We start from the raw sequence: 19103 nt of genomic DNA on the forward strand, positions 1-19103 counted from the left end.
TTGTTTTTTATTTTTTGTTTTTGTTTTGTTTTTTTGTTTTTTGTTTTTTGCTTTTTGCTTTTTGCTTTCTTGGCAACAAAATAGAATCATCCCATCAGTGTGAATTCTGTCTCTTTCACCATAGCTCCCATGTACTATAAATACACAGCTTTGGTGACAGAAACACAAAGTTTTATTGTGCCATAAGCCCTGATAGAAAGCACTATGCAAAGTTGTTTAGAAATTAAATATCTGAAACAAGCTATTTTCAAATCCAGGGGCCTCACTATTTCATGTCTGCATTGAAGAAATTTCATCTTGGGGAGAGCAAGCTGTCGTTCACACCATATGGCTAATGGTGGTGCATAGCAATTAGCCAGGCTGATTAATGGTGAACAGACTCTAATTTTATGCTTATAATTGAGCCCGCATTTGCACCCCTGGTGCAAATTCAGCACATCCCAACTTCACTTACAACAGGCAAGAAATCAAGAGAAATAGGATGGCCTGGAAAGTGAGATTTTTTTTCTCTTAAAGCCCCCTAAAGAGCATCAGATTTGCAATTTAAAAGACTGTTAGCCACACAATAGATGACAGGTTTGGGTAATAGGGTCACTAGGCCTGGTAAACAAATAGCACCCCCATTTCCCTCTTCTAGGCAGGGGCGGGGTGGGAGTGGGCTAGAATCTGTCATATTAGCAAGATGACATTTTGAATATGGCTTTCCCTCTTAGCCATGAACTGCAAACATCATTTGCCTTCAGTGGCTGAAGCATTTTATTTTTTTGCTATTTTTATGTTTCTGAAAAACATACAGCAGTAAAGCACACCAACCAGCATCATAAAGTACTTTGACCAATGCATTTTAAGAACAAGAAAAATATAAACTGCTTTCATAGATGTTTGCTTATGTGTGAAAAGAATAATAATATGTTGAAGTATTTCAAGAATGGAACTGTTTCCAGCACAATCCAAACATGTACAGATATGAGATGTAAATTGATGATATATAGATATAAGCTGCCTATTGCTCCTTGTATGCTTTCTATTTCACTAGAATCATATGTACTAGAACATGGAAAATTCATTCTAATGACATGCTAATTGTGGGTGGTTAAAACAGAGATGGTGGGGGAAAGAATACCACAAATGAGGTCTATTTTTTATGCTTTTGAAAGTGATTTTACTCATCCAGTTCCACAAAATGCAGCTCACTCTTAATTGTCCGATTATTGTATACAGTTTAACACCAATTTCTGCCTGAGACTATTTTCTTTGGAAATCCATAACACTTGGGATCTCTGCTCCCATCATAAAATTAAAGAAAAGCAACCTGCTTTTCTTTTGGAATAATTAACAAGTTTTAAAAATCACTGAAGTGAAAACTTGTGAAATTCCCGTATATTTTAGAATAATATATGAGATGTATGTTTTTTAAAGAGGACTTAGTTTTATTAATATGCAGATAATTACAAATAATAGATGAAAAGGTTCACTCCTCTTTGGGATTTTGCTAAGGGAATATATGAAACCCTTTCCTGTTTTATTTCTACCTGTAAGAGTTTTAAGATGCTCTCCCCACACTTCTAGTTTTCCTGGGAGAAAACAGCCCCAGGGTAAGGCCCTGGATGAGCTTGTGGAGAAGTCTGAGAGAATCACCTTACCTATGCCAGGGAGAGTCTGTGTGGCCAACAAAGCAATTAGCAGAGTCTCTCTCTGATGAGATGGTGGCCTTGGGCTTTATCCAATTACTCAGAGGAGCATATAGCAGGAGCAAAGGGCCAGTGTCAGGTTAGGAAGTGACTTACTGGACAATGAAAGGCTGTTCTCTCCTGGTCCCCTCTGCCAGGTGAAGGCTGCAAGTAGTTGTATCTGCCCTAAAAGGTTTTTGCTTGCAGCTCAGGCAAAATTGAAGACACTTATTGGTGGGAAATATAAATTTTTATACCACTTAGACATCTTCACCAACCTTCCAATAATTTACTATGTTCAGACAATTGCTACATTGTCGGAGCTAAAGTAGAGGAACAAAATTATGTCATCAAATGGAGGAAGAAGAAGAGACAAGGGGGGCACATATTTTAAGATGGAATTATGCCAAAATCACTCTGGTCATGTTTTTAGGTGAGCTAAAAAGTATGGTCTAGGGGCCAGAGCAATAGTAGAGAGGGAAGGTGTTTGCCTTGCACGAAGCTCCCAGGTTCAATACATAACATCCCATATGGTTCCCTGAACACTGCCAGGAGTATTTCTTAGTGCAGAGTCAGAAGTAAGTCCTGAGCATTGCCAGGTGTGGCCCCAAAACAAAAGGCCACTTTAAGAGCCAGAAAGATCCCCAGCACTCCTGGTCCCCCATCACAGAGTGCATCAGAGTGATGCATCACAGAGTACAGCCCTGGAGATCCTTGAGCACTGCTGACTGTGGATCTGGAGGCTCACAACACTGCCAGAGGGGTCCAGGTAATCCCTGGCACCACAAGGCCAAGAAATTGGGTGTCTGGAGGCTCTTGGCACTGCCAGTTTAAATCACAGTTTGTCTGTTGGGAATCACTGGGTGTGGTCCTTGTGCCCCCTGAGAACTGCTCAGGAGGCCACATAAAAATAAAAAAGAATGGGGCCAGATCAGTGGCACAAGTGGTAAGACATCCCATATGGTTCCCCCAAGCCAGGAGCGATTTCTGAGCACGTAGCCAGGAGTAATCCCTGAGCATCACCAGTGTGGCCCAAAAAAACAAAAAAATAAGAAGAAGAAAAAATAAAAAAGGGTGAGTTATGACTTTCTAGTCTGCTCCAAATAGACACTAATCTAAGGTTTACCCAGTTCAGAGTGCATATATGAACATCGAAAAAGGTTATATTGTGTTTTATTTGACTGGGAGGGAGAGAAGCATGGGGCACTTCTTGTCGCTCATTAACAATGTGACATCAAAATGGAAACAAACATATCTTGGGATAAAATCTAACAATAACTAAGTCATCCCTGGCACTATAAAACCAAATATATCTAACAGTCTTCTCTGAATCATCTACTAGAAGAAAATAAATGTACAGCCCCAATCAGCATTTACCCAGATCTAAGATTCAAGTGCATCTCTTTGCTCATTAATAATAATAATAATAATAATAATAATAATAATAATAATAAAGAAAGCACATCTTACCTGCACATAATCTCGTGTGTGAGCAAAACTCGGCACATTTCAGGATTCTTGTCTTGGCCTTCATACACTATGGCCTGAAAACAAAGGCACAGTTTGAGCTAAGTAACAAAGAACAAAAAAACTTCTCCATTGCTGCAGACCAGTAAGCTCTGGGGACCACAAGGCCTCAGATTTGTTGTTAAAGATCAACCCAGACTGAGGTGTGAGGGGGGCATGACACCACCTATGGGCCCATCTTGAATCAGAGTGCCATTTACTCTGTCATCCATGAAGTTCTTTGCAATCAGAATAAAAACAAAAAATTTTTAATCTACCAGTAAAGAGAAATAAAGCCAAACCACTCAGTAGATTGTAATACTACTTACTGATTTAGAACATGGGAATAAGTAGACAGGATATGTTATGTGTTTGGTACGGGGGGGGGGGGGGGAATGGGGGGATGGAGCTGGAGATAGAACCCAAGGCCTCACATAGGGTGCATGGCTCTATCCCCAGACTGAAATGGATACGTCAGTCTTAGATATTTGCTGCCTCATTTTACTATGTCCATCCCCAATTTCCAGTGTTCTGTAGGTGAAGGTATGGATAATGAATCAATTCAACAATTATGTCTCCTTTTTTTCCTTTTAGATGATTTATCCATCAAAGACAATATTTCTTCTCTTTCTGGGCTGAATGCAGGTTTTCTGATTGCATGCCCACCAAAACAGTGGTTAGTGGTTTTTCAGGGCTTGAACTCAAGAAGAATGTCTCTAAGTCTAACGTAAGAAAAATGACACCTGACTTCCCAAACCCAGAGCACCCAATCACCTCATGATCAAGCTGCTCTTAGGGGCCTACATGCAAACACCTTACAGATTACCATCCCCAGAAAGGCTCCTGGAATGGCTACTTCCTGGAAGATCTGTGCATTAATCCCTGAATCAAAGAACTCCCTGCTACTGATAGGCAGTGCTCTGCATTGGAATACATTTTAACTAATTTAACACTATATCACTGCATAATCCCAATATAACACCGCCTCAAATTATAAATAAAATGACTTTCACACATCAGATAACCCTCAATTTCTTGGTGTTAAAATTATTCAAATTAATCAAATACCAGCCTTCTTGAGTTCGTACAAATGTCTCTATGACTAACTTGCAGTTGGCGCTAATACTCTTGGTTTCTGAGTGGGGGACTTACACAGCCTGTAGATGATGGGGCAGCCTATGACCTCAGAGGAGACCCTCTGAGCAAGCTCAGCGTATGATCCCTAACCTCACTAATAAAGAAAAAATTGCAACAAATTAAACAATTACCAAAGCACTTTCATACAGAAAACTATTTCTCCGTGATAGGCCCATCAAAGCCATTTCTTGCGTTGATTTTTTATATAATTTTAGGCACAGAAGAGTTGCTTCAATATACAAAGAATTCCAAGATTTTTCAAAGAATTACCCAGATTCTTCAAATGTTTACATTTTACTCAGTTTGCTTCATTCTTTCCTCGATCCCTATTTTTCCCTAAAGCACTTATTAGCAAATTGCAGGCATGCCCCAAATACTTCAGCCATATTTCTTTAAAACCAGGAATTCTCTCACATAACCACAGTCCAATTAACTGAATCAGAAAATTAACACTGATACAATACAATAATCTAATCTACAAATCTCATTCAAATGCACCAATTATCCAATAATGTCCTTTATAGCCAAAGAAAATCCAATACAATTGTTAACATTCAGTATTCTTGTTCCCTTTAAGGCAGAACATTCCTGGGTCTTTGTATTTCAGGACACTGGCACTGTTGACAAACAAAACTATGTTCTTTTGGAGAATATCCCCCGGTTTGGTTTTGTCTGATGTTCCCTCAGACTGGCATACTAAGGTTAGGTAACCTTGAGGGCTCAGAACTCCCCACAGAGAAGGCCTAGCTTTCATCTACCAAGTGGTACCAAGTTCCATCACTGCCAGGGAACCTGAAGTTCGCCTGCTTGTCCACTAGCCCCCATTAGCCAGATGGGCACACACCATAGAACCATTCCACACTCTGTAACTCAGATCTACCTTCTGAGAGACAAACCGAGATTGATATGAATATTTTTAAATAATATCTTTATTTAAACACAGTGATTACAAACATGATTGTAGTTGGGTTTCAGTCATAAAAAGAATACCCCCTTCACCAGTGCAACATTCCCACCACCAATGCCCCCATCTCCCTCCTCCCCCATCCCCTGTCTGTATTCAAGACACCCATTCTACTTCTCTCACTCATTAATATTATCGCGGTAGTTGTTAGTGTAGTTATTTCTCTCACTGCATTCACCACTCTTTGTGATGAACTTCATGTCATTGAGCCGATCCTTCCAGACTTCGTCTCTATTGTCTTTGGGCATTATTACAATAATGTCTTTTATTTTTCTTAAAATCCATAGATGAGTGAGACTATTCTGTGTGTCTCTCTCCCTCTGACTTATTTCACTCAACATAATAGATTCCATCCTTCTCCTATCCTCATCCAGTAACTAAAGCGCATATCCATAGCTTTTCCCATATTGTTTAAAAGATCTTTGCAAGTACCTGGAGGCTGTTTACTCCAGAAAATGCATGAAGTACAGTGAAACCACACTGAAAACCCCAAATTATATCTGCCTATTTTATTTACTGCCGCTACTGCTGAAAAAAATCAAAGAAACATTGTAGATAACTGATTAGATTTCATTCGTAGGACTGAAAAATTCTAATCACACATTTCTGCAAAATCTCATTATTGCCACATGCTTTATATGCTCTTATTATCCCTGATAACCTCCATTTCTACTTTAGTTTACTGTCATGCTAAACAAATACAAATAACTTAAGAAATCAATTCAAAAATATTAGTGAAATTTGCCCTCTTGTTTAAAAGAGATTTGAATATTTTTGGGGGGAGGGAAAGAACAGAGTATAAATATATAACAGGCCCTCTTCTGATTCTTTCTAGATGATTACTGATAATATTTTTACTGCAGCTGCTGGAAACATTAAAATGTAGTCTGTGGTGAGTGATATCCCATTCAAGATAGCTAGAAGCTAGAATGCCAACAGGCTCCCTGCCTTGTGCAAACAGCAGCTTCTCTCTAGACTCCAGGGAAGCCTGGGTTTTAATCTTCTGAGACTGGACATCGTTTGTGGTCTGCCCCGAGCCTCCACCTATGATGCAACTCTTCCCCAAGTGCAAAACTGAAGCTTGGCTTCTGGCGACAGAGTCAAAACAGAATCTTCTTCTATCTAAATCAAGCACAGATAAATGAAAGCCTGAGCTTGATGTGCTCAGAATTCGTTAGGAATTCTGGGGAGAGATGCCATCCTAAAGGCTGCTGACCCCTTCTTGGGGCCTCCACAGAACAATATTTCTCGGTACATAAATGCAGAAAAAGAAGAGCTGCTTCTAGGACTTCAGAAATCAAAGCAAAAAAAACAGGGAGCCTTTCCCTTCTCCAGACGGAGCAAACCTCAAATCCTGAAAACTGCAGCCTTAGAGTGGCAAGAGTTAGAGTGAGTACACCGAGTCAATGCCAGACCCACCTAGCAGCTCCTAAGCAGTTTCTATTACGGAAAAGGCTTCTCTCTTTGTCTCTGTCTGTGTCTCTGTCTGTCTGTCTGTCTGTCTGTCTGTCTGTCTCTCATAAAGCAAGGGGACAAGAAACCAACATTCTAATGAGAAGCAATCTTAGAAAATACGATAAGTTTATTCTGTGAATGTCTCTAATGCACAGTGTCAACAATAAGGCTTGTAAAAATTGCCTCCAGCTCCCCCTCCGGCTCACTCTATGCTCTGCACTTAGCACACAGCCAACCCGGGTTTGAAGCCTGAAAGATAGGGATCCTCTGACATTAACTTAAGGAGAAGTTTCTGCTCTCCTTCCTGCTTAAATGTGTGCCTCTGTGGGGCATGAATAAAGCTCATTGAGGCTGGATCAGCTGGGAGATCGCGGAAGCATATAAACAGCATTGACTATTTTAAGTGAAACCATTTTAATAGACAGCTGGTTTAGGGCCAGACAATGGAACACCAAGAAGAGGGCTTGTTGTCCACCTCCCCAGTAAATCAAGCGTCTGCTCCCTATGTGGAGGTAGACCAGTGCAAGGGCGACAGAGACAGCAGCGGTTTAAATAAATCAACGTGTTTATCAGGAATAAGGTGGGAGGCCTGGCACAGGGGCAGGCAGGAGAAGGAGGGAGAGAAACCTAATCATATAAACTATTTAAATAAATGAATTGATGGTGGGCAAAGTAAGTTAAGGTTGTAACTAGGAAACAAAAAAAATTGAAAATCAAGTAGAAAACGATGTTTACATTAATCCTGCCAGTGGCAAGTAAATCCCTTAAGGTGGCAGCAATGCATATACAGGAAGAGTCGTGCAAGAATAAACAGCACCACCTTCATCTGAACTCTAAGAAGCTGATGCAATTGATAAACGAAGTGTCCAACCTTGACAGATTTGGAGCAGAATTTTTCCCCATAAAGTAACTTCCCTCTTTTTAATTGACTTTTCTAATAAACAGAAAGAAAATATCACAATTATTTTAATGCTCTAGTAACTAACTCTAGTAACAGATTTAGGGATTTTTTTTCAATATTTCTTTTTTAATTCGACAAAAAAAAGAAGGGAAAGTGGAAATTAATTGCGAAACTCTCAAATCGTTATAAAGCAAATAAGGTGAGAGTTAAACAGTTTAAGAGGATAAAATACTTTTCATTTCAAAGCCTGACTATGAATTAACCTGTAACAACTTTAGACTGAAATCAACCCAGAAAATTGACTGCAGTTGTTACTATTTCAGAAGGCATCTTCAGAAAAGTGTGGAACAGTAATGCTCAGCCCTGCATTCAGAGATGTTTCAGGAAACTATCCTGGGCCTGAAACTTGCTATGAGTGAAGACCACACAGTCACGCAAAAAAAAAAAAAAAAAAAAAACAACCTGGTGAACACACACCAGGATCACACTTCAATAGAACAAACGCCAAAGGAAACAGAGAACCAGCATGGCTGTTCTTTGTTTACTTTTCTAATAGTTTTAACTCTTTGTGTTCCAGGCCAGAATAAAGAGGACAAGGCATGAAAAATGTTCCCAAGTTTGTGTCATCAAAAATCTGAAAGGGTTTTAGGAACAAAATGTTTTCATTTAGAACGTTTAAAAAAATATAAGGGTTTACAACAAAACTATAGATTTATTCTTTGAAGAAAAAGAAGCAAGGGAGAAGGGACCTTAGGAGGAAGGGAGGGAAGGAAAAAGGAAGAAGGAAGGAAGGAAGGAAGGAAGGAAGGAAGGAAGGAAGGAAGGAAGGAAGGAAGGAAGGAAGGAAGGAAGGAAAGGAAGGAAGGAAAGGAGGGAAGGAGGGAAGGAAGGAAGGAAGGAAGGAAAGGAAGGAAGGAAAGGAAGGAAGGAAAGGAGGGAAGGAGGGAACGAAGGGAGGGAGGGAGGAAGGAGTAATAAAATTCCTCATTTTCAATTTAAATTACAGCAGTAGGGGCCAGCGAGGTGGCGCTAGAGGTAAGGTGTCTGCCTTGCAAGCATTAGCCAAGGAAGGACCGGGGTTCCATCCCCCGGCGTCCCATATGGTCCCCCCAAGCCAGGGAAATTTCTGAGCGCTTAGCCAGGAGTAATCCCTGAGCATCAAACGGGTGTGGCCCGAAAAATAAATAAATAAATAAATTACAAGAGTAACCTTAAATATATAGTTGTTATTATTTTATCCACATACAAGAAAAAGGCCAAACCTAATTTGTCACCTTCAAGAATAAGTTTATGAATGTATATAGTACCTCCAATTGAAACTGAGGTGTCATTGAAATGCAAACTGACAACAAGCCTTTGACAGTAAATTAACAAGAATTGAAACCAATTGTTTAAAGTATCAATACCTACACTATCCATGTGCTTCAGTATTAATCATCACAGACAACCACCAACTTCTACCACTCATCACTTTTTAAAAAAAACACTAGCTCATGCAGTGCTAAACATTTCCAGTGGGGAGGGGAGGAGCCTTATTTTAGAATTAATCTGTGCCAGGCCAGGGAGAAAGAACTGTGGTAAGGCATTTGTCTTACATAAGGCTGACCCAACTTTGATCCCTAAGACCCCATATGGCATAAGTCCCATAAGTCCCTATAAGTCTTTCCAGGAGTGGTATCTGAGCACAGAGCCAGAAATATGCTTGAGCACCACTGGTTTGACTCAATCCCACCAAAAAAAAATTAACCGGTACCAAAGAAAATACTACAAATGTGACATTTCATAAATGATTTTGCTTCAATTCATAGCTTGGATACTGGCGAACAAATTACAAAGATGTGATTTCAGCTCAGCAACAAGAAGAGAATTAGGAAAGTCACAAAATAATATCAGATTCAGTTTACTGTTTAGTTACATCACAGTCCTGAAGAAAGAGACCATATACACAATGCAGTCAGCTTTAGAATGCATCTTTTATGTCTCAAAGAAATTAAACCCTTTATATTATTCAAAGGCAATGTAAAAACAATCATTCTGACAAGCCCATATTATATTTCTCTTGCTATAAGTAATAAAAAAGTATTCTACTCTTCTCATAGCTACATTTACTTCCATAATAGTAGATTCTTTGACCAGCTTAGTCTACCCAATAGAATAATAATAATAATAGAAATAATAAAAGGCAGCTCACTTATTAAGAGCTTAATATGTGTCAGTCACTATTCTGAGCACTTTCCATGGATTCATTTAATTCTCCCCACAGAGTGTTGAAGTAGGAGCAACTATTATTTCCATGATCTCCATTCCAAGTGCTTACAGATTTTAATCACTCACTAACACAAAGTCATTCTTGTTCAACAACTAGGTAAACAATTCACCACCATCCAAACACTACTTCATCCTCTCAACGATTTAAGTAAAGACTTAAGAGCAGACGACCAGTGTAGTCAGACATTTCAATAAATGCATCACTACTAATATGTTCTTTTTTAATGCTGTTCAAATATTCACATGGAAACAGCTCTAGCGTAAATATCCCCGAACAAATGGCTGTATATTATCCAGGAGGGAGCAGTTGGACCGCCAGACTGGGGAAGTACGAGGCCATCTGGCTCCGGCAATCTCTCCAAAACCATCAGCTTTGTTTTCACCCCCAGACTCCAAACAACACATTTTCCACTGTGATGAGTTTACATTTTCCCAAACACAGGTCCTGATCATGCATAAAAATTCCAAACTTCTTCATTCTTCGATGTGCAAGGAAATTTAAATCACCTGCATTTTTGACATGTGACCAAGGGAAAGAGAAAGCTGCTTAAATTTGGTTCCTGACTAAACTTACCGACCCTTGTTTTGTTTGTTTCCTAAATATATGAAAGAACCTCTCTCTGCTGGCCTAGCAAATTCCTTTGGAACCTATTGCTATACTAAAAATGTGTTTATCTACCAATGAAGAGCCACAAACTGAAGGGCTGTTAATCAAATCTACATGACTGTGGCAGCATATAATGACACAATCATTAGAGAAAAAAAGCTCTGGCCCCATCAATATCATACAGTATCAAGAACATGCAAAGAAGTCTACAGAGAAGACTGGCTGGAAGAGAAATGCAAGAACCTTTCTAATTCTCAGACTTCCAGCCTCCTGCTGCTTTTAGGGTATCCTTACCCACCATATCACTCACCTTCAGATACATACATAAAATGATTGTGTGACTAATCTTTCCCCCTTTCCAAAAGAAAAATAAAATGCTTTCTTTGGGAGTTGAACATTTGTTTTTGATAACTTTACAGAACGGGGATTCTTAGAATTATAAAAATGTCACTTTTTAAAAACAAGATGAGCATAGGGGAAGTAAGTTAAAGGCACTAAAAAAACTATTTAAAACTATTTTAAATAACTCACAGACTCAAGCATAGGATGCTCTCATATTCGAAACACTGGCATTCTGCATTGAGGCATTTAAAACCTCAGTCTGCCCCTGCACCACTCGGCTCTATTTCAGCCCCTGTAGTAGATACAGATTCTGAACAGAGTAACCTTGGGACTCTATAGGCCGCTATGCCTGTTCACTAATGGGAAACCAAAAACAGCAAAGACACAAAACAACCTATTTTTAGTCCAGCTAAACTTGGTTTTCAACATCCCTTCCCAAAGCAAATCTCTTCTTTTCTAGTTGGCAGGGGAGGAGGGATTATTTTATTTTTAATCATGGCATCCCTTCTGTTTTCTGAAAGAAGCAGAGAGAATAATGAAACCTGCTCGCATCCTTACACCTTCACTTCTAGTGAGGCTTCCTCCTGTCAGGTAGAGTCCAAAATTAAGAGTCATTACCTAAAATAGTGTCCTGAGACACTCGGGAAAGGTGTGAAATACTGTGTCATACCAAGACATCTTGGTTGATTGAGCACATTTCTGTTTGATCTCAATGTCACAAATTCCACCTGAGACCAAGAGCCTTAATGAAACAGAGCACAGCAAAGCCTGGGGGTTTTCCTACCTAAGAGTCCCTGGAAGTTTTAAATCCAACTTGTGAATTAAAGATATGACATCACATCTCAGACATAAATGCTGCTACATTAGGAGAGATGAACATCTTGGAGGAGACATGAGACTGAGCATTCCTTCTGAATTTATGATGTTATTAGCACTTTTCACACAGCTGAAGTGATTCCATTCTGCTCTCTAAATATCAAAACCCTGAGTCTATGTGAAATTATTTTGGGGGGAGGGGTTAGTAATCATTTGATCAGTCAGCTTTTGCCAAGCCTTACTTCCAAGGCGTCACTTGTAGACTTAACAAAAATCAGAAAATAAAGAACTTTCCGTTGGACTTGATGTTTAATTATCATAAAAACCTAAATGAGAAGACTGTTTTAAACTTTAAGGCTTAAAATATAAATAATTATGTCACAGCTAAGGAAAAGTTGCTACTCAAATGATCTGATTTTTAAAGACTCCTGAGTTTATTAACTGTATGTAAAAGCTAATCCACGTTCTCACCCTTCAAGCACATAACCAACCAACAATTAGCCAGGAGTTTGTAGGAACCGCGTTTCAAAGTGAAAGCTACACAGACATTAGACAATTATTATAAAAGCAAATAAGGATGAATCAAGAAATCCTGTTTCTTTTTTAAATATTTACATGAAGCTCAGATAATTACTGAAACCTTTTCCAGGTCACTCCCCAGCAAAATATATAATTGCATACACTCACAATTTTAACTTTCAGTGAGATGCCAGACAATGGCAAATGAATTTTTATACCTGCTATTATCAAAAAAATAAACCATTTCTCTTATCAAGAACCCACCAACTGATAGAATATATAGCATGAAGCTGTCCAAAAATTGCCTTAAATTATATGTAAACTATATATAAACTATAGTTATAGCAACTTTGTTTCTAAAATGGTATCTGATGTGCTTGCTTTACAAAAATCAAGATTCTGCTCCCTATCATAAGATAGCATATTATTCAGCTCCTTCCCAATGGGAGCAGCAGTGCTCAGCGGCACTTTTTGCTTAAAGGTCTAAAATAAAGTTCTAAGTGAAAATAATCATTTCCAATACCTCCTCATTTTGCTGTCCCTCCAGCTGTTCATTTCATAGTCCTGTCTACAGGCTAATATTTAAGTGACCAATGTGACATAAGAAGACAAGCTCTATATCCAGCTTTCTGAGGATGTTTAAATGGACTTGAAAAAGTAAGTTCTAACAGATTCAGATAGAATATGTATGAGAGTACATATATCACCCCCTCTCATCATTTTTCCCTCCTCTGATGAGAATGGCAGGAAAGGAAATCTAGGGTATCAAAGACAATTTTTAAACAAAATTCTATTAAAGGAATTCAATTTGTTTTGATATTAACATTAAAAAATGTTATTTAAATCAGGTTTTTGTGTTTCTGCTTGGCAGGGAGAAAAAATCAACAAAATGTAATGTGTCAAAATGAAAGGGAATTAACCTATATGATAAAAATGGTTAGAAAAGCCAAGACTAAAAGTATAAATGTGGGTTTATAAATATCCCTAAAAATCAGCCAGAAAAAATAAATCTTTAAGAAAGCCAAGTATTTTAGGCAAATAATTTCAACTATATTTTAAAAATTATTTATGATTTAAGAAATAAGTTTCAGAGCCTCATACCATATTTGGTTCCAATGAAATATGAGAATAATAAACAAAATTAGCTACTGTTACATTGTTTCTTACTGGTAGATTTTAAAACTCTCAACAGCTTACTAAAGTGCATTTTCTATTTGAGCCATCTGAAATGCAATGTTTACTTTACATGAAAACAACTTTTAGATATGCATGTATATTCTAATTTTAAATCTATCAAGCAGTATCTCCAAAAGAAATAGTAAAGGGAACATTTTCAAATCAGGAGCAAGCAAGTCCATTTTCTGTGTCTAGCGAAGTGGGTGGTTAGAACACCACGGAAAAACCTTTCTCTTTGTTCTAATTTCTTTTTCTCCTCCCAATAAAGCTGTCTTTTTATTTTCCTGTGCCTCAGCCCCTCCAACTACCTCAGCAGCTACTTCATTCCAAAAGAAAACTTTTTCTTCACATTCAAAAATAAATAAATAAACAAGTAAATAAATAAATAAAAAGGAAAAGGAAAGCCAGAAAGCCAGCTCTATCTAGTGTCTGCGGCAAACACCAGGCCTCCTTTTCTCACCCCGTTCCTGCCTCTGTGCAACCAGAGCTCAGCCTTCATGCAGCCTGCGGGACACCCGCGTGGCGTGAGCGGAAAATACCGTCTATGGACCTTTAAGGTCACTAGCTTCCTCAAGCCACCAAAGGAGCCCGTCGAAAGCTGGAGGGTTTTTGTTTGGTTTGGTTTGCTTAGGTTTGTTTTGGTTTGCAAAAAATCCTCCAGCTATCGTCGCTCCCTCTTCTAACAGCACCGTGGCCACCAGCTCCTCTGATGGGACACTCTACCCTGCCAAGCGCAGTGTCCAGCCTAGGGACTGCTTTGGAGCCCCAATAACGGTCCCTGGACCCCTGCCCCCCGGGGGACTCACTCCCGACGGTTAGGGTTTCACGGCTGCAGCCCGCCAGCCCTGGCAACCAGCTCCCCCGGGCACATACTGTGCCCCCCGGGGGCACCCCGGCAGGGTCACGGCGAGTTCAGCCCAATCCTCCCCACTAGGCCCCAGGCCTGCGCGTCCCTGGGAAGGGGCCGTCGAGTCCAGAGCCCCACGCGGCCTGACCTGGCCTGCCCTGCCCTGCCGGATGCGTCTCTCCACCCGCCCGCCTAGGCGGGGCGAGTTCGAACCTAGCCCTCTTACTGAGGGGCGTGGAGGGAACGACCCGCTGCCAGGCTCTGCCCCCCACCCAATTCCCACTCTAAAGTCTCTCGGTTCCGAATGCAAACCCGGCAATGCAGACTTGAACTTACTTGCTTGGTCATGGAGTCAATAAGGCGCACGTAAAAATCCTGCTCCGTTCGGATCCCTGGGAAGGGGAGCGAGGAAAGGGGGTGTCAGTGCGAGGAAGAGGTTGAAGGTCTAAAGGCCCGGGGTCAGGACCTGTTCCCCAAGGCCAAGTGCTAGGGGGAGAGGACCCCAGCGAGGAGCAGCTGGCGGGGCTGAGGCTGAACCCCGCTGGCTCCTCGGCTTGCTCGCTGCCCTCGAGGCTGAGACCAAACTGGGGCAGTGAGGCTGGGGTCCTGGCCAGACCAACGCCAGGCAGGCTGGGTGCAGGGGAAAGAGAAACCGGCCCCGGGAGAGCCACACCTGACCTCAGGTAAGTGGGGTCAGGATGGGGGGAACTGCCCTTGGTGAGGAACCTCTCCAAAAGCAAGACCAGCCGAAAGCGGGTCCCAGCCCCCCGGAAAGTGACCGCGAGCTCGAAAGCCACAGCGGGGTCTCCATCCCGCCTGGTGCGCCTTGCTTGCCCAGGCGTGCCGGTACGCCCCGACGGACGGACAGACGGACAGGCGGACAGACTCACCGTTGCTGTAGAGAAGCTGAAGCCGATAGTGGATCCCGTTGTTGGTTTTTTCGCTGTTGGCTTCCTGAGAGGCAGCGGGGAGCAGACACAAGAACCGCGGGAGAAAGAGGGGCGTGAGCCAGAGCACCCCAGGAGACAACTTTCCCTAGCAGGGACCCTGCGGGCCCGGGAGTCCGAGAGGGCTGGGGGCAGTAGAATATGCGGACAGCCGGGTCCCTTTCCCGCCCGCTCCCCATGTTTTACTTAGCCCCCTCTTTCTGGCCAAAAACTCGGGGGATGCACGCGCTGTTCCCCTTCCTGGGACCTGGGGGCGAGGGCTTGGGCCAATAGAGGCCAGAACAGGTTGAAACTCCGCTGTCTTTGGCAGATTCCCCTGCGCCCTTGACACTGGAGTGTCAAGCCGGGCTCGTCTGCCTCTCTCTAGCCCTGGGGGCTCCGTGTGAACATTTGGGGAGCAGAACCTCGTGGGTGAGGAGCCCGGGTTTGCTCAGGGCGGGAAGTAACTTGGGGGGACCGGCGCGCACGAGTGTGTTTGAGGTTTAGCACAGGCAGGGGACTGCAGCTCTCCATTCCCGGGGCCTGCTCCCCAGCCCGGGACGGGGGGCAGCGAGCGAAGCTGTGCCCACTTACTTTTTCCTTCTCCACGAACCCCACAAAGGCTGTCCTCTCGATCTCCACAGGCTGGCCCTGTCTGTCGTAGAGGGCCAGGACGAAGTGGAAGAAGTTGGATTTCCGCAGATTGGAAGGTGGCTGCTTCTCAAAGTGCGCCCGGGCCAGACCCACCCCGCTGCAGCCAAAGATGCAGAGTTAGAGGGCTCAGTCCGCAACCAACCCGCACCCCCTTGCCAGCCCTCACACACCAGGGATCCTAAGCAACTGTGTTCTCTGTTTCCCGGGACATCCAGTGGGCACCCACAGGCTGTCCTGTGTCTACCTGGCCCTAGACCTGGATGTCTTCCGGGAGAATCGGATGCGCCCCCGGGATGCCAACTAGCCCAAGAGGTGTGAAAGTTTTGTTTGGGTTTTACACAAATTAAACACCGAAGGCACACCAGGACCTGGGGCTTGGCTGCGCGCAGGAGGTTAACTGGCTGTTCTGGGTGAGCCCGTGTGTGGGAGGCAGCCTGTCCCTCGCAAGCCAGAAAGTGGGGAGCAGGGGTATTCGTTCCGGCCACCCCCTGGCATCTCCCACCAGCTCAGGGGACAGGCGGGAAGAGCCAGGGAACATGCAGGGGGCATCTGCCATCCTCTAGCAAAACTCATGCTACCTACTAGCCCTCATGGGTGCCTGGCCTCCAGGAAATCTCTTGGGGTGGGGGTGGGGACTTCCCCTGGAATACAGCATGTGGAGGGAAAGGATCTGAGGGTGGACAGAGCTGTCAGAATGGTCACTGTGGAAAACAGAACTGGGGGTGTTTTCTTTTTAAAGATATGTCCTGACAAAGTTTCACTATTCCCCAGAAAGCCTCTCACAGTTCACAAATTCTCCAGCCCAGGACTGCCTTGTAAGGGGTGCCAGGGACACTGGACAGCCACTAAGGACCCGACCTGCCCCACAGAAGGGCACGCAGACATGTATACACACATGCAATCATACACACACCCGCGTGGGCACAGACACACATGCTCCGTGCAGACACAGATACATACTTTCACTTCCAGACCAGTTACCCAACTCACTCTCACTCCCAACCACCCCCGTAAGTAACTGATCTGTGATCCTGTGATCGCACAGACGCGACTGGGACTGGAACACTTGTCCCCAGCCTGGGAAGATGAGGATGATGTAATTACTCATCTTCCTTCTTCCCCTTCATCTTGCCCTGAGTCCACAGAGCTTGGGGCAGCCACATCTCCCACTGCTCCAAGCCCAGATGGTGTCCTAGGAGTAGCAGGAGGTCATTTCTCACTTGGGACCAGGATTCCCACAGAAAGGCTGCCTAGGGCACCCCCAAAAGTTCCTGGGTCAGCCTCCAAGTGCAATGTCTCCAGACCACACAGATCGCACCCAAGGAACCTAGAGCAGGAGAGGGGTTCAGAGGGCCTGGCGGGGAGGACATTGAGATAGCAAACTGTGAGTTAAGAGTTGCTGTCTCTCCAAGTGGAGAAGCGCTGAGCACCGAGAGAGGTGAGACCAGAGAAGAGACAGAAGGGACGGTTCTGAGAAGAGGCCAAGAAGGAAGGAACAGAATAAGAGAAGAGGGATGAGTGGAAGATGATCGGGAAGAAAAGAACGCAAAGGGCCAAGGGAAGTCAGAAGAGAGAGAAGGGGGAAAGGAAAAAATAAGAAAGAAAGGCAAAGGGGAGAAGGTAGAAAAAAGGAAAAGAGGCGAGTGGAGGAGAGAAGAAAAGTTCTAAAGGAAGGGAAGAAAGAAAGCGGGGAAGGAGGCCTGGGGGAAAATAGAGGGGGAAAGGAAGGAACGGAACGAAAAGAAAAAAAAAGAAAAAGAAAAATCAGACAGGAGACCAGAAAGGAAAAGCAATCCCGTTAGAAATCCTGCTGGAGCCGACACCGCGCTGGGGAGACGAGGAAGCCTCTTCGGGCTCCGAGCAAGACGTAGCCCGGCGCAGCGGCGGCCGGGAAGGTGGCGGCCCGGAGCGGACTCCTCGCCCGCAGCCCCGGCTCCTTCCCGGCCACCGGCGACCCGAGCGCGGTGCGCAGAGCCGGGCGGGCGGCGGGCTGAGAGCGGCTGCCGGAGCGGAGCAGCCCGGCCAGGCCCCGGCCTCCGCCTCCGGCCCCACCGCCGGCCGGCCGATCGCTCCCCGGCGCGGTCCCCAAAACGGTCCCCGAGGGTCCCCGAGCGGTCCCCGAGCGGTACCCACCTCTGCGCCGCCGTGTTGGCGTCCAGCACCCCGGCGCCCTGCATCCACGTCCGCACCGCGTTCATGCCGCTGCCCAGCGGCTCTTCCTTCATGCTGCTCCCACTCCGTTGGATGCTTTCCTGGATCCCAAACATGAAAACAACCTTTCCTCGCGGAAAAATCTCCTCCCCCTGGAAAATAATGGGGGCAAAAAAAAAAAAAGGGCAAGAAAAACGCCAGCCAGAGATTTCTTTTTTGGGGGGTCACGGGGTGGAGACGATGAACTCGCTTTTACAAGATCAAGTCGGACTGGATTGCAAAGCAAAAAAAATATTTTTTTAATGTAAACCTTCGCTCAAAACAGCGTAAAGCGGAAAAAAAAAAAAAGAAAGGGAAAATCCAACGAAAAGACCAAAAATTCAAAAAATATAATAAGAGATGTATGCTTGGCTGTTGGGGTGGTTTGCTTGATTAGTTTTGGGGTTTGGGTGCTTTTTTTTTTTTTTTTTTTGCTTTTTTTTTTTTTTTTGTAACGATCACAGGCCGGTGGAGGCCAGGAGGGGAGGGCCGAGTTTCCTTTTTTTTTTCTTTCTTTTTTTTTTCTTTTTTTTTTTTTCAAAGGTACCCCGCACTTGAAGAAAGCAGGAAAGAAAAGAAGAAGAAGAAGAAAAAGAAAAAAAAGGCTGGATGCTGGCAATTTCAAGAAACAATAGACTCAACTCGCGCTGCTGGCTCTGCTACTTCAAGTGTCATTTTTCCACCACCGGGCAAGTTTGTTTCCCCTTCGCTCCTTTTTCGCCTCTTTTTCGCTTTCCACCGGAGAACGTTGCTGGCTGGCTTTTCTGCGCGTCGGGGATGGATGGAGGGATGGAGGGATGGATGGAAGGATGGAGGAGGCAGGACGCCGCTCGCCGGGAGCCAGAGACAAGCAGAGAGGAGAGAGAGAGAGAGAAGGGGTGGGGGGAAGGGAGAGAGGGAGAGGAGGGGAGGGAGAGACAGAGAGAGAAAGAGAGAGGAGAGGAGGAGAGGGAGAGAGAGAGGGGTGGACCCCGCTGCCGGGAGATTCTGTTTGCGCCCCGCTAAAATCGCAGTGATTTGCAGGCTTTCCCCATGGAATCCGCCTGCACTCTCTTCTCTCTTCCCCGGGAGCGACACACGGGCACCCGGTTGAACCCCAAAGGGAGGGGGCGTGGCTGGCGCCCG

General features: G+C 43.9%; 1 protein-coding gene across 3 annotated transcripts in view; it reads right to left on the bottom strand.

The window, feature by feature from the left end:
• Window positions 1-18116, bottom strand: part of EBF1 (EBF transcription factor 1) — a 368807-nt gene extending 350691 nt beyond the window's left edge. For all 3 annotated transcript variants that reach the window (XM_049775713.1, XM_049775712.1, XM_049775711.1), the window contains exons 1-5: window positions 17922-18116; window positions 15729-15885; window positions 15099-15162; window positions 14545-14600; window positions 3141-3214 (exon numbers count right to left, since the gene is read on the bottom strand). In XM_049775713.1, coding sequence (XP_049631670.1) covers window positions 3141-3214; window positions 14545-14600; window positions 15099-15162; window positions 15729-15885; window positions 17922-18055 — 485 coding nt within the window. In that variant the 5' untranslated portion in view covers window positions 18056-18116. The remainder of the gene's footprint in view (window positions 1-3140; window positions 3215-14544; window positions 14601-15098; window positions 15163-15728; window positions 15886-17921) is intronic.
• Between the last annotated feature and the right edge of the window lie 987 nt (window positions 18117-19103).

Source organism: Suncus etruscus, chromosome 6, assembly GCF_024139225.1.
Source record: "Suncus etruscus isolate mSunEtr1 chromosome 6, mSunEtr1.pri.cur, whole genome shotgun sequence".
NCBI lineage: Eukaryota > Metazoa > Chordata > Mammalia > Eulipotyphla > Soricidae > Suncus > Suncus etruscus.